We start from the raw sequence: 23560 nt of genomic DNA on the forward strand, positions 1-23560 counted from the left end.
CCTTATTTTATAATAAGACTCGAACTCCACTCGAGCAGTTCTTGAGAAATTGTCATATGGTCAAATAATTTTTGATTTCTTGCTGCATATATCACAAATCAAAATGAAATTTTCTTCAGAAAAGTATACAATGCTCTTCATAAACCTTGCAAAGTTCTTGAAGTTTATTGATTAATTCTGCATTATCACCTGTAACAAAAACATGCTTTATCATAAAAATAACTACATTTGTTTTGGATAGACTATGTTTTAATTTATACTAAAGATAAGTTACCTGAAGCAGGGTCATACAATGACCTTTTTACAACTCCACATTGAAGTTTAATAGGTCTTTGTTTCTTCATAGAAGTCTCAACATCTGAAATAAAAAAAACAGTAACCATATGATAAGTAATGGTCACACAGCACATGCTCTATTTTTAATCGGCGATGATCGGCGACCGTCGACGACCCAGCTGGCGACGGTTGTCGACGGTCGCCGATTGCTGTCGCGGGCGGTCGCTGGCGTGCTGTCGCTTGTCTGTAAGAGCCCTAATACCACTATTACTTATTAGTATATTTGTAGTAACTGCACTTCAATTAAGATAACAGCCCCATCTCCCAAGCCCACCTAATAACCCTTTGACCGCCGATAAAGTCAACTGACGCGCGCGTGTACAGCCCAATCTCAACCATAGGCGTGACGTTCAAAGGGTTACGCAATTACGTGTACAGTCAGCTCCAGAGGCATGACCTGACCCTCTGTGTGGGGGCTGATATCTGCCTTTGCACCTTATCTTCTGACTTACCTTCATGAACTTTATCCAACAAGGAACTGACATCCAAACCATCTGCCAGTCTGCCACACAATGCATTAACATACTGGCTACCTTGTGGCACTATTTTCTCTGTGTCGCCTGGTTTCAATTCATATGTAACATTGTCCAAGCTTTGGGAGCATTCTATCTGTAAAACTTCATATGCTGAATGAGCTGATTGAGTTGAGTAGGCAACAAGGGAGTTCTTATGGATGGTATATTCTTCAACATTGGATATGGCGTTGAAGATTTCAGGGTTTGCATTCCTGAAAGAACATTTTTTATTAGACCAGGAGCCCCAGGAGGGTCAAGTTACTGAGAAGTGTGAGTAGTAGTGTAGCAAACTATATTTGTGTTGTGTGAGTAACATGCAATCAGTCATTAAACCTTTCCCAGGCCCACCAATCTACAAGATATTAAAAATCATATTCCAATTAATCCAGCTTCATTTGAAACTAAGTCACATTTTCCGAAAGTCCAATCTAATGATAGTAATGAATGGTGAACCTTAAATCAGATGGCTAAGGTTGAAATTCTATTGGTGTGGCCGAAACATTCTATTCGTGTGTATTTTACCTATTTAAACTAAGCCTGCACATATCCATGATCATGATGCTCAACTCTGGTTTACATTTGTTGACCTCTCGGAGCACAAAGTTCTCTGTCACACAGTGGCCCAATTGGATGTCTTCCGGGGGGCAGTCCACACCAAGCATGCATTTTGTGTTGCAAAGTTCACAACCATGGCCGGCATAGAAGACAAAGCCTGGAATATGAAGGCCAGAGTAATATTTAAATTGATATAGTAATTATTAGGTTGGGCAATGGACATGAGGACCTGTAGTTGTAATACAAAACAAGAAGTTGGAAAAGATTTATTATGCTCCAAATATGAGCCATAAAAGTAGGTGGACACATTCACTGCCAGCACGCGCTACAAGCGTAGCGGATTACATGGTTTATCCGTTTTGTAGTGAAAAGCCTCTACAAACAGAGAACCATGCAGTGAGTGTTAATTTAAAAAAATTGTTAATAAAAAAATAATAAGAACATGTTTCTTATGCAACAACCAAATACTTACAATAACTATTCTCTGGTATCAAATCAAATAGTTCCGCCAGAATTCCTTTTAAATCATTACTGACAGTATTTCTTATAGATACTACAATAAAACCCATATCTTTAAAATGAGTGGCTAGTGAGTCGCAGTCTATAGAAGGAGTGATTAATTTGGATAAATGCTGATATTTGTCATTGGCTATTAGAATGGCAACTTTAGTTTCCGGTTTGTAGTAAGTTTTGACGATTTTTCTGTTGAGTGCGGTTTTGAGGAGTTGTCTGTACTTTTGCAGGGAACATCCATTTCTGTCTAAAGCTTTCAATATAACCTCACCAGGTGCAGCTGATTTCGTAAACCTTACTCTAAAAAAAATGTTAAATGCCTCCATGAGTTGAAAACGTTGAAAAGATGTATTAAGTTACTCACAAATCATAATTTTCCTTATACAGAAGTTGTGATTTTGGAAGTCAACTTACTCTACGTTAGCCAAAGTTGATATTACTTCACACTGCTCTAGTGTTAGTGCTCCGATTACATTTGCATATTCCTTGTAAGGAATTTGCTGTAATAACGACATAATTTCATAAATTCAATGCACTGAAATCAAAACAAAACTCAAATTTATCATGATGACATATAGTGACACTGACACTTGAGCTGAGAGTGACGTCGTGTCATGAATCTAGTATTTTAACTGGATCTTGCATGAGGGGTGGGGGAAATGACCGAACGGAATAGTCTTATGCATCTTTCGGTAGGAGTAGCAGCGAAAGCGCTATTATTGTTTGTCCTTGTCAGTCTCACATTTTTTTAAATTCCCCACCATAAATTAGTATGGATTATGGTGGGCAACAAATAAGTTCGACCAATCATAGTGTCGCATTGAGTATATTTTGTCCCTCACGGAGGCACGCGTATACCACTTCTATAGGATCCTACCTTCTATGACATTATGCGTTTTGACACTGCTTTGCATGCATATGGAGCAAGCGAGAAATGTATCTGCGGTGCGGTAGTGTGTTATGGCTTTTACATGTATGTTGAGGTGACCTAAAAATACATGTAAACTTGGTCAACCAGATCTTGACAGTAGAAAAAGGCGGCAAATTTGAAAAATGTAGGCGCGAAGGGTCCTATAGAAAATTTGAATTTCGCCCCTTTTTTTATTTACTGACAAGATTTGGTTGACCAGCTTATATATTTTATTTGTATCAGCCTACACCTTACATGCCTTTACCCAGCTACTCTTCGGGTGACTCGCGCTGGTACATGCTTAAATTGGTGGACCCGCATACTTCTTTATACTGTTGTTTACACGCGCAAGCACTCAACATTCGTATGTTTCAAGCGCCGTATGAAAGAGCCACAACTTTCTAAACAAACTTATTTTCAAGGGTTGAAGGTAATGTGCGATAATGTTAAAACTGTTCATGCTATTGATGTGATATTTTATTAATACTATACAACTATTTAAACTCTTTCCAGGCATAGCACAAACAGCAACACTTAATTACTGTACATCGGTGGACCTTATTTATTACAAAAGGCATAAGGTCTACTGATGTACAGTTAACAGTGTGGGCGATGGTACGATAATAAAAACCGGCCAAGTGCGAGTCGGATTCCCGCATGGAGGGTTCCGCACTATCAACAATAAATAGAGCAAAAAAATCGTGTTTGTTGTATGGGAGCCCCCCTTAAATATATATTTTATTTTTAGTATTTGTTGTTATAGCGGCAACAGAGATACATCATTTGTGAAAATTTCAACTGTCTAGCTATCGCGGTTCATGAGATACAGCCTGGTGACAGACGGACGGACAGCGAAGTCTTAGTAATAGGGACCCGTTTTTTACCCTTTGAGTGTGGAACCCTAAAAAGTAACTCTTGATAAGAACTATTGCCAGAACATTTCTACATGCGGTCTGCAAAAGAGAAAAAAGAAAAAAAATCATTTATGAAAATAACTTTTTATTTTTTATTGATTATACATATGCTGACTTACTTATCAATCACTAATTTCGCATAGGTATAACCTAGTCTAATCATGGTCACTATGATCAGCCCTTAAATATACAAAAATCATATTTCCTAGTCTGGAAATTTGGTAAAGGTACGCAGGTCTTGTCTGAAAGAGATCGATATCTGCCACTCTGCCTTTAATGGTTTGTTTTCCTGTAGGCATTGTTAGATTCTTTCATCAAGGTTTCTGATATCCATGCTTATAATATTTTCATAAGTTCTCCAGTGACAGAGACATGTTAATATTAAAGACTACATTTTTAATGTCATCTGGTGAATTTCATATCATACTATGGAGTATAAAAGTTTATTCTTTGGGGATAGACATAGAGAGCCGACTTAAGCTCATTCTACAAGTTGAAGTAACCTTGGCGACTATATGGGACGCAATTATTTAATGGAACTAGATACAACATTTCACCCTCAAACACATATCTTGCACACCCCCAGAGTTCCAGGCGTACATAGGCTACGGTGACCGCTTACCACGGGTTGTATGCTTGTTTGCCACAGACATGGTATAAAAAAATCGTTTAAGACAGAAAATTTCAAGATGGCGGCCGTTTTGCAGGAAGGTGCTGGTTAAAAATGTATAGTGAAGGTTTTTCGAACCAAACATCCTGTTCACGTGCGAAAGTTTGACTTGCTTAAAAAAGCAAGAAGTAAAAACCTATTATACAACTAAGCATTCCGGAGCCCTGTGAGTTTTCTATACTGGCTAAAGTGCTCAAGATACTGATGAATAGTGTCAATAGGGGTGTATATCTCATGCATACGGCTTAGGAGGTGTTGCGGTGGGGTCACGGGCACCGAGGGGCCAAGCAGGCCCTGAAGGAATTCCCGTAAAAGGCCCCAGACGGCGTTCGCCATGACACAGGGCCTGTATTCAACCTGAAAGTTTTTTCAATTTATTAGTGACCGAGGAAGACTCAATATTAAATATACCATTATTTCTTATTAGTTGAAAGCATGCAGAAATATTTTTTAAATAAATAATTATTGTCCAACAGATGTTTGCTTGACTCCGTCCAAATCCAAACACATTGACATATTTGATTAATATTGAATTATTTAATGTGTGGGACAGCATATTAGTTGAGAACAAAATTGCTATGCAGACAAACTAAAATAGCAAAGTAACAATAAACAATTATTAACCGGAAAGGGTAAATCAAGTTTTTTCTTAGATACATATTTATTTACTAAAACTAAGTAAAGTTTAGCTGAAGGGTTACAAAATGGCCAGGTCCAAGGGGAAAAAGAGATTGAGGGAAGCCTCAAAAACGATGAGCAAACAACATAATACAACTAAAGTCTATTTTTTTATTCGGTAGACTGAAATGACAGTTAATAGTATTAAATGACATTTCATGTCCATACTATTAACTGTCATTTCAGTCTACCGAATAAAAAAATAGACTTTAGCTGGAAAGAACTGGATGAAACAGCAAAAATCAGAGAGAAATGGAAGGGTAACGAGGAGGCTTTCACCCAGCAAGGATCAGTGCAACCAATATAACGTAAAATAGGATTAAGTAACAGTTTGAATACACTTCTGAATTGTTAATATTAAAATGTAAAACACAGTAAGTAAAGCTACCTATAATAAAAAATAATAAAAGTAAAGTTTACCTCAATAAGGATCCCCTTAAAAGTCTGATTCATCATAACAGATCCAAGTTTTACACAGAAATCTCCCAACTCAAACCTCGGCCCTTTGCTCTCAATCTTGGTCTGCTTTTTCGAAGTATAGTGTTGAGAGAGCTTCATCATCAGTAGATCAAATAGACCATCAGCAATAACATGGATGTTCTTCGTGCCACTCTCTAGGATGGAGAAGACAGAAGCGGGCTGTTCTGAGTTGTGGAGGATGTGGACTGTTTTTGTTGTGCCTGTTGATTAAAAGGAATGATGACGTGGTAGTGGTCAGTTTAAAATAAATGATAGCAAAGATCTTTCGCACGGACGGACCTGATCTTCAGCAATTAAGAAACAAACGACTATAAAGAACAAAAAGAATTATCCTACTAACAATAATTATGACATACCCATTTGCGGATGAGACAGGTAGCTTTCACAGTCCACTAGGAACTGCCCTTGTTGCGTAGCTCCCAAAGCTAGCAGGCGCCTTGTCAGGAGCTCTATTACAAAAGTCCCCGTCTTATTCTCTGGCACTGGATACTGTTGTAATCTGTCAGATATCATCCAGGTCAGATTACTATCAGAAACTAAGTCAATTATTTAATTACAACTGGTAAATTATTTATGCAATCTATGTAATTTACTAATATAGTATAGATGGCAATAAAATAACATATAACTTACACTGTTACACCCATGCTTATTGTAAATGTTGATAAAAATATGACCGGTTCAGGTTAGATTAGTTCAGTTGGCATTTCAAAGCGAAATGATTAGTAATTAATAACATTGTGTACTAAAATCACAACATTGACAATAGGACTAACACAACAACACATAAAACTTTTGCGAGTGATTTAGAAAACGCACAAAAACAATTATATATTATCTGCCGAGTAAGGATTCCACAGTGGATAGGATACTATTTTTTTGACAGTACGGTGTCTATTTTCATTTTTTTGCAAATGTTCCATTATACGCATGAAGGAATCACTATTATTATTTGCCCTTGTCCAAAGAGTAGTATAATATATATATGAGAAAGAGAGCCCTCTCGTGGAACTTTTTTGCATCCATTATGAAGCGCCATCTGTAAATCTGAACACACAATATTAATGTCAATATTCATACCTACAGGGCCTGTTTACACATTGATTAATGTTTAATATGAGTTCATACATTTGCTACAAATGTATAAACTCACACTAAACATTAATCAATGTGTAAACAGGGTCATATATAATTTGTTATATCAAGAGTTTTGCTCTTCTTACCCATTAATCAACAACTTTATTATAATATTTGCTTGCTATAGGTATATATTGGCAAGCAGATATTTTAAAGTCCAACAGGTAACGTAAGTACAATACAATGATATCCAAGAATGATTTTAACAAGAAAATTATAATAAAGTAGCTTATTAAATACCGGATTAAATAAAATAACAAGGTAAGTATAAATGGGAAAGAAAAGATAGTTGATATTTCATAATTTAAAATTCAAAAGTTTATTACACAAGTCACATTTACCTATACAGAAGTTTATCTACTACACATGTTGATATAACATTTACATGATGATAACATGGCAACAGATACAAATAGTGTTCAATGATAAAGGTGGTGCTATTTTTTTGAATAAAGGGCTTTATATGTGACTGTCCCCCCCCTGCCCTTGTCACAGTCTCACTTTTTTTTAATTCGACCATCTATGTTCGAGCAACAAATAAACTCGACCAATCAATTCAGTGTTGCCAGAGCGCTCCCAGCTTTTGTACGTAGGTACGTCAAAAAAGGTACGATTTGGGTAAAAAAAGTACGGAATTTTTTTTAGGATAAATTTCTTACAGAAATAATATTTCTGAAGAATCTGGGGGGTCTACCGCGAATTCCTAAATTCGCAAAATGCGGGGATCTTTCTCTTTTACTCCAATGAAGGCGTAATTAGAGTGACAGAGACAGATGCCCGCAATTTGTGAACATCGATTTTCGCGGTTAAAGCCCTGTTTGGAAAAAAAAAATTACTTGAATAGTCCAGAGGGCCTACCGCGAACCACCTTCGACGTGTTGCCTGCCTCCCTGTCACACTTACGTACGAATTCATAAGTGAAACAGAGAGGTCACAAGTCAAAAGTGGTTCGCGGTTGACCCTCAGGTCTATAACCGCGAAAATCAAAGTTCGCAAATAGCGGGCATCTTTGTCTTATTACGCCTTCATTGGAGTAAAAAAGAAAGATCCCCGAATTTGCTTATTTCGGTTTTCGCGGTAGGCCCTCAGATTCAAAAAGGTTATATTATAAAACAGCGTCAGCGTTTGCCTACATTTGGTATCATTATGCTATTGCAATTTGCAATAAAAAAAAGAACTGAGTATTTTAAAGTACACCAGCGGTTCATAATCTTTTTTTTTTGACGGAACCCTTTTGGAAAACGAAATACTTGAAGGAACCCTACAATAAAACAATAGTTTTTAGAAGTGTATTTTTTCATTAATAAGCATAATAATTATGCTTATTTTATTATTCTAAATTATTCTAAATTCTTGCGGAACCCCTGCAGGGGTGTCGCGGAACCCTAGGGTTCCGCGGAACACACTTTGAGAATGGCTGAAGTACACAATACCAGGGATCGGAACCGGTTTTTTGCAAAAACTTAGAAATAACCATATTTTTCGAATTATTTTATACTCGAAATGTAGGACTCAGTTGTGGTTTTAGGTTACGACTTCGTATTATTAGATTGCTCAATTAGAAATGAAGTAATTAGCAAAGAACGAAAAAATACCGTTTCCGTTCCCATACAAAAAATACCGGTATCCGATCCCTGCACAATACAACTCATTTATTTTAAGTATTACTCTTAGTAAATACATTTTAACATAAACAAAGTTAAATTGATATACATGAAAAATTAATGGCCGACCGAATTTTGACTATCTGAGTTTTGTTAAGACACAACTGCCAACTGCAACTGCTACTTGTAACTTGGACGTATATTGTCTATAATTTTAATTTCCTTATAGTATGTACCTACATGTACATGGTACTTTTTTATGTTGGCCATTATTTTCAATTTAGAAATTTTGCCCCGAATTAACCAACATACCGAATTTTTTTTTTAAACTATCGTACTTCAAAAGGTACGAATTTAGTACGATCCTACGCTGCGTACAAAAAAGGTACGCAAGGATCCAAAATAGTACGCAAAACCGTACTAAAAGGTACGATCTGGCAACACTGCCAATCATATTGTCACATTAACTCACATTGCGTATGTTCTGTCTTTCACGGACGCACGCGTATAGCACATCTATAGGATCCTACCATCTAGGATATTGGGGAATTTGAGTAATGGCAATACTGAAGCTCATTTGGCCTGTTCCCTTTGTCCAAATCTTTTAATCAGCAAGTTTGAGAACAAACCAATAAGAATCCGTCGTCTAAAACTTAGGCATCTCGAACCAATAACAGACCCAGAATCACCAAAACGGAAACAATTTTCTGTTATCTACCGTCATTGCTGGACATGAATCTAGTATAACTGGATTGGGCATGAGTGGTGGGGATAACTGACAGAACGGGATAGTCTTATGTATCTTTCAGTAGGAGTAGCAGCGAAAGCGCTATTATTGTTTGTCCTTGTCACAGTCTCGCATCTTGTTTTATTCCCCACCGTAAATTGACCACCGTGATTGGTCGAATTCATTTGTTGCCCACCATAACAAATAAATTCGACCAATCATAGCGGCGCAATGCGACGCTATGATTGGTCGAATTTATATGTTTTGTCCCTCACGGAGGCACGCGTAGACCACTTCTATAGGATGCTACCTTCTATGTTGCTGGACCAATGAAAAATCGACAGATATTTATTTAAAGGTATGTATGACTATATAGGCAAATTGACAAGTGGAGGGCCCCGATATTACGGAGTAGGAGTATATTTATTTACATCAAAACCAATAATTTGTTCATAACACTTCCGTTCAAGTGGCCCGTAAGATATAGAAATTGACTATCCCGTTGCGTCGCCAAAATTTTTAGTTTTGTGTGAAGTGTACATCTAATCTAACGCAAATTTTTTTGTGCCAGTATTATTTTTTGCTGTGATCAAATCACGCGACGGATTATTATCTAACTAGCTGTCGTATTTGGATGGTTGAAAATGATTCCCGATAACGTAACGCTAATTGTTAAGGCCCCAAATCAGCAAATCGAGGACCAGAATATTGAGTGCCAATCATCGTGGACGGTGAAGCAACTCAAGGGCCACCTCTCCGAGGTCTACCCTAGTAAACCGGTAAGATTTCCAATATTTTCGTCAGAAAATTTTATTGTTTCAATTTGGATCATAGTCGTCATAGTGTAGTCGTAGTTTTAACAGTTAAAAATGTTAAAATAGACTAACATAAACATGCTCAATATGATAAAATCTCTTGTTTGCAATGTTTAATTAGAAATAAGATATTAGTTGGATTGAACATAGTTAGCAATTATATGCCAAATTTAATGGATTGTGTATAAAAAAACACTTGTATACACAATCGGTCTTTAAATGTATTCAAATTTGAATCTTATTTGTACCTACATAAGTACCAAGAAATACATTATCATTTGATATGCCTGAATGATGATTAATTGATATTGTAAAATATATCTGTAATGCGCGTGAAGGCCATGTATGATATAATTTAAGTCATATTTCCTGCAACTTATGCAGTAAAATTACATGTTATTATATTTTTTATTTTTAAGTTACACACCTTTTATTTATTTAAGTATTCTTTAGATATAGGCCTATACCTCTTAGGTGGGTTCTGGAGTAATTTGCGATATAGATTAAGTTTTGTTACCCAGAAATAAAAGGCTTTATTTATTTATTTTATTATTCTTTAGATATACAAGTAATTTACTGCTGCAAGCCATAAACAAGCTATGCAAGCTGCAATGAACAAGTATCAAGGCATCGGTCTACTGCAAACAAAAATAACCTACTGATTAAATATAATAATACATATATGCCCATATAAGCAGTGAAGATCATTATAATCTATTCAACATGTGGCCTTGTAACTTCACATTGTAAATAAAGATCATAACTGATGTCATCTTGCCAAAAATGACTATATCATGTGGATGTGGGTGTAGTATAGTAGTGTAGTAACATACTAATAGTAGTTAATAGTGGGTATAATTTTTGTTACTTCTATTTTGTTTATATGTTTTATGCTAAAACCTATACCTAGTACCTATTATTTCTAACATTTAAACTGTGTTGAATATAATAAAGAGGTAGGTAATTATTTTAATCGTCAAATAAGTGATTTCCTCACTATGTATGCCAACTTGCCCATATGACATATGAATAAATGTTTCTCATGCATACACTAAAACCATTATTTCATACCTGCAACCTGATAAGCTTGCTATCAGTAGCAATTATTTTCAAGTAGTTATTTGGGTTGCTGATAAGCTTAGTTATTGTTTTAACAGCCAATCAAAATGCAGGATTTTGTTGTATGTGCTGGTTTTATGTAAATAACTCATGAATAAATGGAATAAAATGATTGTATTATATAAAAAAAAAACAATACATTCACATTACTAATTCCTTATGGCTTGAGGAAAATGGATTAATAAATATGTCAGCCATAATAATAAAATAAAATAAGCAGAGGTCTCAACATCCATATTACTCGTATTCACATATCTCAGTCGCAAACTTCCCAACAGTCGCAACACATAAATACAGCGCCCAGTCATATCAGGAGCGACAATACAATTAACAATTTACCGGATTGGCTTGGTTCACAACGGAATGCAACTCCTATCGTTAAAAGAATTCCTAAGGGAGCTCGCATTTCCGTCGCGAATGCCTTATGCCCAATTATATTAAAAACTGTTAGCGAGAATTCATTTCAAAGTTGGACCCAGCTATTATCCTTTACCTACAGAACATTACACGTCAGCGACACAAACAACAACATATCCCTTACTCAGAAAATTAAATCGAACTGTATCCTTCCAACTGACCCAGTTCCCCGCCCTCAGTCGAATCGTACCCCAAATAATAATAAAATATTTAAAATAGTGGAACAAAAAGTCACAGACGGTGATATAAAGGGAGCCGCCCAAATGCTTTTTTCCAGTGACGTTGTTGCTCCAGATACCCCTGACACCGTTTCAGCATTAATCTCTAAACATCCACTTCCAGCAGCATCCCTCCGCCTGCCTGAACCCCCGGAGCCCGATGCACCACACCTGATTGCTAATAAGAAAGAAGTGTTGGCCGCAGTTATGTCATTCAAAAACGGCTCCGCCGGTGGCCCCGATGGCCTCTCGCCGCAACACCTAAAAGATTTGCTATGCGGTGCCACCGGTGATGCTGGCGAGCGTCTATTGGACGGTATCACCCAACTGATAAACCTCATGCTGTCTGGTAAAGTCTGCAGCGAGATCTCAGGAATCTTATATGGTGCAAATCTCTGCGCCCTTAAAAAGAAAGACGGCGGTATAAGGCCTATCGCTGTAGGCTTTACCTTTCGGCGTATTTGTTCTAAAATTTGCTGCAAACATATTTTTCCAACCCTCACCAAAAAATTTCAACCTTTCCAACTTGGTTTCGGCAGCAAAGGCGGCTGCGAGGCTGCTGTTCACGCAGCGCGCGCCTTTGTCGATTAGTGATGGGTAGGACATCAATTTAAAATGAGTTTGTATGAGTACCTCATTTTCTAAAATGAAGTACTACAATGTCTTACTTCAAATGAGGTGAGGTACTACCATTTTTTTAGCATCAACCGTTCCTCCGACTTCAAGAAACTCCACAACGGCAATAAAAAATATTTAATGTAGGTATAGACCTATTTATGCATTCCTAACTTCCTTTATAAATACATATAAATATTCAATTGGAGTGCAATTCTGGAGGTTAACAACAGAAGACATACATTTAAGAATTAAACTAAAGACATATAAAGTACCTGCATCCTACATGGCATCTTAATTTATTGATGCTTTTATGAACCTTGTTCTTATTTAGCTGTTTATTATTTTTATTGTTAGATTATTCAGTATTAATCCTTGCTACTTGATATAATTTTAAGTTTAATACTTATTCATATATTTCAATAAGTATTAACCATAAAACTACCATCTTTGTAGCTAACTAAGGAGAACAAATCCAATATTATTATCATTATTATATAGAAATGATTAACTTACCACCTAATAAATAAGAGTATAAACAAAAGCACTATTAACTTTCGCGCGGTAATGCCACCGCCGGCAACATTTTGCACTTGATTTTTATATGCAAAAGACACCAAGGACGACCCGCCAGTATATTTTATTGCGAAAAAAATGTCCATATATTGTTATTTTGGAATAATTATAAGACTTATCACTATAAAACACAACTAAATTAGCTAATGAAAATTACGAACAAATTATTATCGACGAAACTATCATAACTAGACCTAGACTACAAACACATATCAAAATTATAAATGTTCGAAGTTGTTTACGAAGCAGGTTAACAGAAAGTATTACAAATTCAAATCGTTAAAAAGTACTTGAATTTTTCGTCTATGCAAATTATATTTGCCGTTTTATTGATAAATTAATGTAAATTATCATATATTGTGTACGCCACCATATGATACTTCAATAATTTAAATAATATATTGGTCACTTATAAACTGACTTAAAGGATAACGGTTTCTAAGCAAGCTTCGTAAATGCCCAGCCATTTTGACAAGTAAGTAGCAATGCTAAGTTCAAAATGGCGTAAGATGTATGAAAGCCTGCAGCGCTTACGCTTGTTGTCTTTCGTGTTTCATTTTCGGCGAGGCGATATTGAAACTGGGCGTGTGTCTGTCTCACTCCCTCTTTGAGTAAATCTAATTCATTGTTTCATTTTGAAAGGATTTTTGAGGGAATGTCCCAATGTCCCAGTCAGTGACGCGTGAGGGGGTGAGCGAAACTTCAACGAATTTCTCGGTGGACCTTTTGTCGTTGCAATAAGGTTTGTAGTTCGGCAGTTAACAGACTCATTTCCTCATTTGAATGTGGGCGAGTACCGAGCGGTTCGCGCGCTCGCGACTCTCTTGCGAGTTGTGAGTACTTGTGAGCGTCGCGCGTGTTGTGATGCGCGCGAGTAAATGAGTAAAATGAATAGAGGAGTGAAGACATTTCAGCGGTGTGAAGTACTGCGACAATTTAACATAATGAGCGGTACAAAAGAGGTGCCTCACGAGTGAGCAACTCAACACTATTGTCGATGACGACTCGTGCGAGGTGCTGCTGAAAGTGGACGTGAAAAACGCTTTCAACTCCGTCGATAGAGGCGCCCTTCTGACACAAATCCAAGATGCCACACCTCTTATCTACAAATACCTGTGGCAATGTTACCACCAATCAACAAACCTCCTCTTCAAAACCCATCGCTTGGCGTCAGCTGTGGGCTGTCAGCAGGGCGACCCACTTGGACCAGCTATATTCAGCCTTGCCATCCACCCCATAATTTCCAACCTAAAATCAAAATTTAATTCGTGGTACCTGGACTGGGCGACGGCTTAGAATTAAACTTTACAAAATGTGAACTTTTTATAAATAATCCTGTCCCCACTACCGACCTGCAAAGCATTATTTCAAATTTCAACACTTTAGCTCCTAATATCAAAATCATAGACAAAACCTCTCTTAGACTCCTTGGTGCTCCTATCTTCCCGGAATCCATAGAACCTATCATTAGTGAACATCTAAATACTCACAAAGCTTATTCGGACCGCCTTCTAAAAATCAGTGCACACATGGCGTTAGTAATCATTAAATTTTGTCTTTTTGTGCCCAAATTCACATACATACTTAGATGCAGCCCCGTCTGGAAATACCCTCATCTCATCGAACCCCTAGACTCCGTCCTTAAACTTACACTTTCATCAATTCTCAATATCAACCTGGACAACCGCGCCTGGTCCCAGGCCTCTTTGCCAATCCGTCATGGCGGCCTGGGCATCCGACAAGTTGTCAGCGTCGCCCTCCCAGCTTTTTTGTCCTCTTTCCACAGCACGCAAGATCTCGCCAATAAAATTTTTTGCCCTCCCGCCGACAATATCTGCATCCAAATACAGATCGAGGCCAAAAATGCTTGGACGCAAGCCTGCCCGGAAAATCCAATCCCAGCCTTCGTACATTCACAAAAACTTTGGGATGAGCCCCTCTGCAGAGCCACCTTAAAATCTCTTATTGATAATGCTCAAAGCCCTGCAGAGCGCGCTCGCCTCCTAGCCGTTTCGGAGCCAGAGTCGGGGCTCTGGCTCCATGCGTTGCCATCCCCCAACATAGGCACCCTCCTTGAGAGAACGACCCTCACACTCGCTACCAGTCTGCGATTGGGGGTCAAAACCAATGAGCCCCACCGCTGCCGCTGTGGCTCCAATGTTGACGAGCTGGGCCACCACGGCTTGTCCTGCCAGAGAAGCGCGGGCCGCATCTCTCGCCACGCCTCCCTGAATGATGTCATCCGGAGGGCGCTTGCTTCCGTTAGCGTGCCGGCCATCCTTGAGCCGAACGGTATCGCACGCGACGACGGCAAGCGGCCCGACGGGATGACACTCATTCCTTGGAGGCTGGGGAGGACGCTTGTGTGGGACGCCACCTGCGTTGACACGCTCGCACCGTCCCACCTACAGGCGACCTCCGTCAAGGCGGGAGCTGCGGCTACAACCGCTGAACAGAACAAGCGGCGCAAATATGCTGTCCTCGGCGAGGGCTACATATTTGCGCCGTTTGGCGTAGAGACTCTGGGACCGTGGGGGCCTAGCGCAAAAAGCTTTTTTAAGGAAATGTCCCAGCGTCTCATTGACACCTCAGGTGACCGGAGGGCTGGCAGCTACCTCGGACAGAGGATAAGCCTGGCCATCCAAAAAGGTAACGCTGCCAGCCTTCTGGGCACCATATCACATGATGAAGGTGACCTGAGGAGCATTTTTTACTTATAAGTTTTGTTTAAGATTTGTTTTATTTTAGTTTTAATTTTAACGTTTAGTTTCTTGTACGACTGTTTAATAATTATTGACATACAGGAGAAAAAATAAACATATAGGTGCCATTAAAGCCTTGCAATGGCTTATTATGACATATCACATAGCAGGTGTGATTTAAGTTAAGACTCACACAAACTTGCCGTCAAAAACCTGCTCCCATACAATTAAAGTTATTTCAGAATGTTGTTTTAACCTCCTAAAGGCCCAGCCATACAAACAAAACTTCCAAAATTTGCCACTGAAATTTGAACCTAAACTGTAGGAAATAGAGTTGATTTTGCGTTGTTGGAAAATTGAATGAAACAAAGCAAAAGCGACTCTATTTCAATGGAACATGGTTTAAATTACATCGAACTGAATAGGTACTATAGGTAGGACCTTGGGCCTTAGGAGGATAAAATGAGAGGGCTAGTTTCGTGTGACTCTTAATAGGGTATTTGACACATGTTGAATTTTATAACTAAAATCTAGTTAAATAGATAGAAAATGAGCAATTTATTACAATACATTGGAAATTTAAAAAATATATGGGAATAATAAAAAAATACAAGGCTTAAAGTTTCAAAAAAAAAAATTTTTTTAATTTCCAAACAGGAATAAAATAATGTTTGATACCATTTGATTCCTTTCATTTTATTAAAAAAAAATATTGTATGGCAACTATATACATAAACGCAATCTTTCACCGACAAAATCGCAATTTCCTTGTTTTCCAGCATACATTGAAACGGCTTCTAACGTTAGGTACATGATGACGTCACGACGTATTGCCATTTCGTCAGTAAAGTGCGGGTGCCAGAGTTTGACCATCATTTTTAGGGTTCCGTACCTCAAAAGGAAAAACCGGAACCCTAATAGGATCACTCGTATGTCTGTCTGTCCGTCCGTCTGGCACAGCCTCTTTTCTCCGAAACTACTGGACCAATTAAGTTGAAATTTGGCACACATATGTAAGTTTGTAACCCGAAGATGGACATATAACGTAAATTAATTAATTTTAAATATGGAGGAGAAATTTTATTAGGGGGGTAAACAGTGGGGGTAAATGAGAAAATTAAAAAATAAAGTTTTTCAAACTATATCGTGTTATATATCAAATGAAAGAGCTCATTGTAAGATTCACAAATATATATTTTTTTATAATTTTAGGATAAATAGTTTAGCAGTTATTCAAGAATAAGTTTTTGTCAAAAATTTAATTTTTGGTACAAGCTTTTATCGCTGACTGTACTTTTCTTACGACAGACAACTAATACTCATCGAGACAATTCTAGAAACCCCTAACACAATTAGGTTGCGTTGTTTCATCACAGAGTTCCTATGGCCACTTCCTGTCTCCATCATCAGATCAGCTCGATGGTACCATAATATTGCATTGTCACCCGACTTACATGTGTATGCAAAATTTCAGCTCAATCGGAAACCGGATCAAATTTAACTTGCAAGATTCCATTACATGTTAGTTACATACAGGTCGACCTAATAAAAGCTTGTTAAAATAGGCAAAAAATGACCATTCCCCCTTATCTCCGAAACTACTGGGTCTAAAATTTTGAAAAAAATACACAAAATAGTTCTTTACCTATAGGTGACAGGAAAACCTATTAGAAATGTGCAGTCAAGCGTGAGTCGGACTTAATGTACGGAACCCTTGGAACACGAGTCCGACTCGCACTTGGCCGGTTTTTGACTTTTTTATTGGTTTTTTGGTTTAAGACACTGGGTCCCATACAGACATTTGATCCTCAAAAACCTGATCTATTGATACCATTGATAAAAATTGTCAAATACCCTATTCATTTTATTTAATTAAACCTTGTACATAAAATAATTTTTCCTTCAAGCCAACTTTTGGTGGCTTAGTTGGCTAGACTAGAGTTGCATTTTATAACACCACCTTTATTTTTATTTTCAGGGTGCAGATGAACAAAAAATCATATACTCAGGCCAGTTGTTAGACGACAACACAGTGCTCAAAGATGTCCTACGAACATACGAAAGCCAGATAGCACACACTATGCACCTTGTGTGCACACCGAAAAGGAATATAGAACCTCCAGTACCTACTCCCGATGGACTTAGACAAAGAAATGTCGGTGACAGAGCAGAGCCTATCCAAGTATCAAGGCCAGAGACAAGACAGAATGACCAGAACCATACAGTGGAAATGCAAAACTATTTGAGTTCCTTTGTCAACAATTATGGTCGGGTACCACCTTACCCAAACAACTATAACAACTTTGGTGGAAGGTTTCTGCCGGTGAATCCTAATGATCCCGCGTCATACGCTAATCATATGATGATGATGCAGCAAGCTTACTTGCAGTATATGCAGCAATATGCCAATATGTGAGTACCTACTGTCGTAACTACTAACTATACCTATCATCTGCAGGAGACCACTGTCTATAGAGTTCACTGTTCACCTGTTTATTTGTGTATACATCCTACATATATGTATATGTTACAAGATAGCCCACAAAGTTATGCATAATATTTTGATTTGTATGAACTGTTTAATTTAAATAATAGTGATTTTAAGTATGGTCTGACCTACCCTTGACCAGTAAATATTTCATGTCACTAGAAAACCTCGAAATAGTTCGTAGGTGTGAGGAACGCTATAAGCCTGAAATCCTATTTACGCATTAGTCATCGATTTTTTCTTTTCGCGTAATAGGTAAACGCTATAGCGAGGTATAAAGCGGATAAAATATATCCTCTAGCTAGTGCGAAAAAGTAATGGTTAGAATACGAATTAACTAAGTTTTGCACTCACTAGTGCATTCACTAAAGAAAACGACCTTTAGCATCACTGCAGCGACATCTGTAGTTTACTTTCCTTGACTCGGTCATTAGGTCATTACTCTAAAGAGAAAGATATATCTTTCCTGGTTACCGCATTAGAGTAATCTTTTGCAAAGGTTGACTGCTTTAAAGACTGCCTGAATACAAGCATTATCACAGCTATGTACATTGTACCTACACTTTATCTAAAGATGCAATAAAGTTAATATATGTGAGGAGTGTCTTTTCAAAAGGGTTTATTTTTTCTGGGAATCTATTTCTAAATTGGACCATAAGTTTTCTTGAGCAAGGTTCTCTCTAGAAGTACCATCATCTTCCTCGCGTTGTCCCGGCATTTTGCCACGGCTCATGGGAGCCTGGGGTCCGCTTGGCAACTAATCCCAGTAATTGGCGTGGGCACTAGTTTTTACGAAAGCGACTGCCATCTGACCTTCCAACCCAGAGGGTAAACTAGGCCAGTTTAGGGATTAGTCCGGTTTCCTCACGATGTTTTCCTTCACCGAAAAGCGACTGGTAAATATCAAATGATATTTCGTACATAAGTTCCGAAAAACTCATTGGTACGAGCCGGGGTTCGAACCCGCGACCTCCGGATTGCAAGTCGCACGCTCTTACCGCTAGGCCACCAGCGCTTCTCTCTAGAAGTACCGCTAAGAAAAAAATAAACCCTTTTGAATAGACACTCCTCATGTAATCAATCAATTACCCCCAGGTGGCAAGCAACCAACAACGCGGTCCCCGCAGCCCCGCCCGTGCCGGAGACCCCCGCCGCGCCCGAGCCCGCGCCGGCGCCCGAGGACGACGAGGCGCCCCGCGACTGGCTCGACCATCTATACGCGGCGTCGCGCATCGCCATACTGTTCTCGCTGGTGTACCTGTACGGGAGCCCGGCGAGGCTGCTCCTCGTGTTGCTGTTGGCCGTGGCTGGCTACTTGTGAGTATAATACTGCGCGGTTTGAGAAGCGCTGATTGACTTGACCACCTGTAGAGTAGATACTGTTCTCGCTGGTGTACCTGTACGGGAGCCCGGCGAGGCTGCTCCTCGTGTTGCTGTTGGCCGTGGCTGGCTACTTGTGAGTATAATACTGCACTGTTTGAGAAGCGCTGATTGACTTGACCACCTGTAGTAGACACGTGACGCGGTCTCGTACATCACCACTGCAACGATGGTATAGGTACTTCCCTTGTAGCCCTGACGGTTTCAAAGAAAATATTGCACCTCTCAAACCATTCGCGATATCCCGGTTGGAACTTTGCAGCGCCTTATTACTGAGTGATGAGTGATACGGGTAGCCTGAAATATTCGCGGCCTCAGCTAGAAAAAAAAGATTTAATATAAAAACTATGATACATTTTCCCCCGCCTCTTTGGCAGTTTAAATATTGCCGCCATTACTAACGATTAATAATTAACATTTACTTTAATACTCTCTTTCATTTTTGCCGCGAACTTTTCAGCCGCCCCTCGTATTTCCGATTCATCACTGAACGCGAAAGTTGAACATATATTTACGTTTGGTCAGATTATATGATATTGTGTTTGCCTGGCTTGTAAGCATGTGGATCAGATCCAAGTTGACCGTAGTTATGCAGAAAACGACCAACTCATTTTTTTTATCAATGCAGAAAGCGACCAAAGCCATCGAGTTAGGGTATAAGTCACTTTGACAAAAATAAAAAGTTGGTTGCTTTCTACAGAACTACGGTCAGTTAACACTTGCGGACCAACGAGGAGTTTTAGGTACTTATGTACCTATTCTCAAAGCTAAACGCATTAGATCTGGTGTGGATCTAGTGTCACAAAAATGACAGCTGATACAATTCTACCATGGTGGACAGGCCAATAGCATGTCCGTTGTATTATAAAAAAATCCTATTTTTCACAGGCACCAAATCGGCTTCTTCCGAGACCTGCACGTCAACCAGGCACCGAGACCGCAGCCGGTCCCGCGCCCGGCCAACGTTGAGCTTGACCAAGCCCAAGCCCCGGCCAACCAAGCCCCAGTTGACCAAGCACCCGTCAACCAAGCCCCAGTCAACCAAGCCCCAGTGAATGAACCAGCTGCTCCAGTTAACGCTGAAGCTGTTAACGCTGCCCCACAGGTAAAAACATAACCCATTATTCTTAAAATTTAGCAAATGTCAAAATTTGTCTCCTAGCTCTCTCTGTTTCCTTGGTAATTATCATTCCCATCCGATTGGGGTCTGTGTCCCTTTGCTTTGCCCTGTTTGATGTCTCGGCTTCAGAGATATTGCAGCACTCAAAATCTTTATTGATTGAACTTATCTACGTCCCCTTCGGCCTTGACCTCCGTCTGGCTACAGGGATTCAATTTCATTTTTAAGTTCAAGGTGATATTATGTAATACAGTCATGTTCCGGAAATCTCTTTACATACATGTCCGTAACTTCCGTAACCGTCTACTTTAGCTTATCGGCATCAACGTCACGTACTACCTAGGCTTCCGCGAATGATCTCGTCACAGGACAAATGATGCATAAAATTGCAAGTTGTAACCTATGCTAAGCATCTAATCTAATGAACTGTGAACATTGTGTGTGTGCGAGCTCATGAGATAATATAGAAACGTGCCTGTATGATAATTTTCGCCTAATTAATAAAGTGTGACTTATAATCGTTTGAGCTTGATTAAGCCACTAATGTGGCCTGACAGTAAAGCCACGTATTCACTAAGTATAAACGATTTTGATTAAAAACAGTGTTGGTAATCAAAGTCTCTCGGAAAATGTATGGGCCTCATTACGAAACAGTGTTTATAGACCTGGTTTATAAACAAAACTGTTTATACGTGGCTTGGTATTCCACTTGTCTAAGGTCTTTGTCCAATGTGCAATGCGTCTCACATTTTTTTAAGTCGTAAATACACATTGGACAATTTTTTATTTATTGACAATGATCTTGGACAAGTGGAATGCCACCCTTAAGCGTAGCCACACTCACGTAAAAATAAACTTTATTACTATGAAAAGTAAACAATATTTTCTCTTTTCAGGTAAACCACGCCAGTGAAACCACCCCACCCGAAGACAACCAGCAGTCCCTTTTAGCGGTAACATGGATGATTTTCACCACGTTCTTCGCCTCCTTAATACCAGATACCAACTAGTGTTTCGTGAAACTAGTGTGAACATTTAGGATCGTCTGTAATTATCGGTTACATACGGGGAAATTGTAGTTTTTCGGCTGCCTTTATACAGAATGAAGGGCATTCGGTAAAAAAAGTTGTTTATTCTTTTCCGAATTTATCATATGATAAATATGACGTATGGGAATTTTGACAGATTCGATGATGTCGGCGCCATTTTTCGAAGTCGAAGACATTAACTAAAATATATGTATAGTATACATATAAGTACTAATATGCTAGTACAACTAACTAGTGAAATGAAGTCATTCAATTCACAAAATTAAACTATTGAGACTATACTTTCCAAAGTTATTTCACGGTTATGTTATAATACTTATAATTCCGCAGCTTGCTTACACTTTTAAGTTTTAACCCGTTTAACGCCACACCTTTCGTGCGCGGCGCGTCATTGTGAATGTGAACGTTGTCGGAATGCACGAAGGTTGATTTTGGGCTGTAGCCGTACGCGTAGTTGACATATTTGGCGGTCAAAGGGTTAAAGGCTGGCTTGCATGCCAGGAAAGAATAATAGATCGCAGAAGCGATTGAACCTCGCGACTTAGTCGCAATAATAAATTTCTAGAGAAAGTAATATATGGGCCGTTGTTTGAAGTAAAGTTTAGGGTAAATTCTGGTTGTTCAAATTCCTCGTACTGATATAAAACCAAATATTAATTGTGTATAATTTATCTTTTTCTAGTATTAGGTGGACTTGTTACTGTGGATTTATAATGTTGCTTTAATTTGAATTGTCACAGAACGCAGTTTTGTCGTTTTGAACTTTAATTGCACTGAAATAAAGTTGAAGAACGAAATCCTTACTTTTTAAAATAACTGTTCTAAAGACTTTGATAATTTCTTGCCATAAATATATTATCCTCTGACTGTTTTGCGGCTCATGACATTTGGAACAGTAATTGACGAAAAATTGTCATTCGAATAACATGACTTAACTATCTAATACGTATATGCAACATCATTTTTGTTTGATTAAAAAATATTTCTTATAAATCCACAGTAGGTAAAAGTAGTTCGACGTAGGTTAAAAATGTATTTAATGTGATGAAAAAAACATGAAATTGAAAAAAAAAATAGGGATTATATTTAAAAAAATCTCAATAACGATTTGAAAAGCGTTTTTAAAGCCTGGTATTTTCGACCAGGAACACTTTTTGTTTGGAAAATTGGTGCTTAAAATGTCTTGAATTACAGTAATGAATCTTCAGTTTTGGAATCTTTTCGCTGAATTCATGTTCTAAGTATTTCCATTGCGACTGGGTTAAAAGCTAACCATTAGGCCACGTATTCACTATAAACAATTTTGTTTATAAAGAGTATTGGTAAACAAAGTTTCTCGGAAAATGTTTGGTACCTAGTCATTACTAATTAAAAATATATATAGTGAATACGTAGCGTTAGCGTACTAATATGACCATACAGTGACAGTGACCAAGCAACATATTAGGAGCAAGTGAAGATATTTTTGGGCACCCTTTCCTGATGGCAAAATATGCAGATATTTATTCTTCCTCATGTTAAACATAGGCATAGAAACGTTTATCTAAATTTTGTTATCATTACCATTGCATAGTAACTTTTCTTGCCCGGTAAATTTTCAGTGTGTAAATAATGGATAGTTTTTTATAGCGGGTATATATAGGGTTGCCAGATGGTCGGGATTTGGCAGGATTCTCCAGATATTTAGCATGTGTCCCCGATCGGGAACACAATGCTAAAAATCGGGAGATTCCCGCCGAATCCCGACCATCTGGCAACCCTAGGTAAAAATACTGGGTATTGCCACAAGTTCTGCTACGAAGTTAATAGTCCATATCCCATATAAGAATTTGGGTAGAAAATTAGCGGGTTTGAAATGACGAGAATACGTAAGTTTCAACAATTGGTGAAAACATTCCTGATAATGAAGTATACACCCCAGTTACTTATAAAGCCAGTTATTTGTTAAAAATAGAAAAGGATAACATCAAAATTGAAAAATAAAATTGTATATTGTAGTATTTAATTAAAGCTTTTTAATAG

At 38.3% G+C, this 23560-nt stretch overlaps 3 protein-coding genes across 3 annotated transcripts; 1 reads left to right on the forward strand and 2 right to left on the reverse strand.

Moving 5' to 3' along the window:
- Positions 1-107: 107 nt before the first annotated feature.
- LOC134662203 (uncharacterized) lies at positions 108-2474 on the reverse strand. The gene is made up of 6 exons (XM_063518470.1): positions 2334-2474; positions 1879-2219; positions 1374-1563; positions 789-1063; positions 275-358; positions 108-189 (listed from the first exon to the last, which is right to left on the reverse strand). Exons 1-6 carry the CDS (start codon positions 2432-2434, stop codon positions 116-118), a joined length of 1065 nt encoding a protein of 354 aa, XP_063374540.1. The 5' UTR covers positions 2435-2474; the 3' UTR covers positions 108-115.
- A 2071-nt stretch (positions 2475-4545) lies between these two features.
- LOC134662204 (mediator of RNA polymerase II transcription subunit 20) lies at positions 4546-6422 on the reverse strand. Its single transcript, XM_063518471.1, has 4 exons — positions 6205-6422; positions 5928-6070; positions 5512-5771; positions 4546-4770 (listed from the first exon to the last, which is right to left on the reverse strand). Exons 1-4 carry the CDS (start codon positions 6216-6218, stop codon positions 4561-4563), a joined length of 627 nt encoding a protein of 208 aa, XP_063374541.1. The 5' UTR covers positions 6219-6422; the 3' UTR covers positions 4546-4560.
- Positions 6423-9473: 3051 nt separating this feature from the next.
- LOC134659936 (homocysteine-responsive endoplasmic reticulum-resident ubiquitin-like domain member 2 protein) lies at positions 9474-21590 on the forward strand. Its single transcript, XM_063515635.1, has 5 exons — positions 9474-9818; positions 17480-17913; positions 19085-19306; positions 20258-20474; positions 21386-21590. The coding sequence occupies exons 1-5, from the start codon at positions 9684-9686 to the stop codon at positions 21497-21499; spliced, it is 1122 nt and encodes a 373-aa protein (XP_063371705.1). The 5' UTR covers positions 9474-9683; the 3' UTR covers positions 21500-21590.
- The last annotated feature ends 1970 nt before the right edge of the window (positions 21591-23560 follow it).

Source organism: Cydia amplana, chromosome 2 (genome assembly GCF_948474715.1).
Source record: "Cydia amplana chromosome 2, ilCydAmpl1.1, whole genome shotgun sequence".
Classification (NCBI taxonomy): Eukaryota; Metazoa; Arthropoda; class Insecta; order Lepidoptera; family Tortricidae; genus Cydia; species Cydia amplana.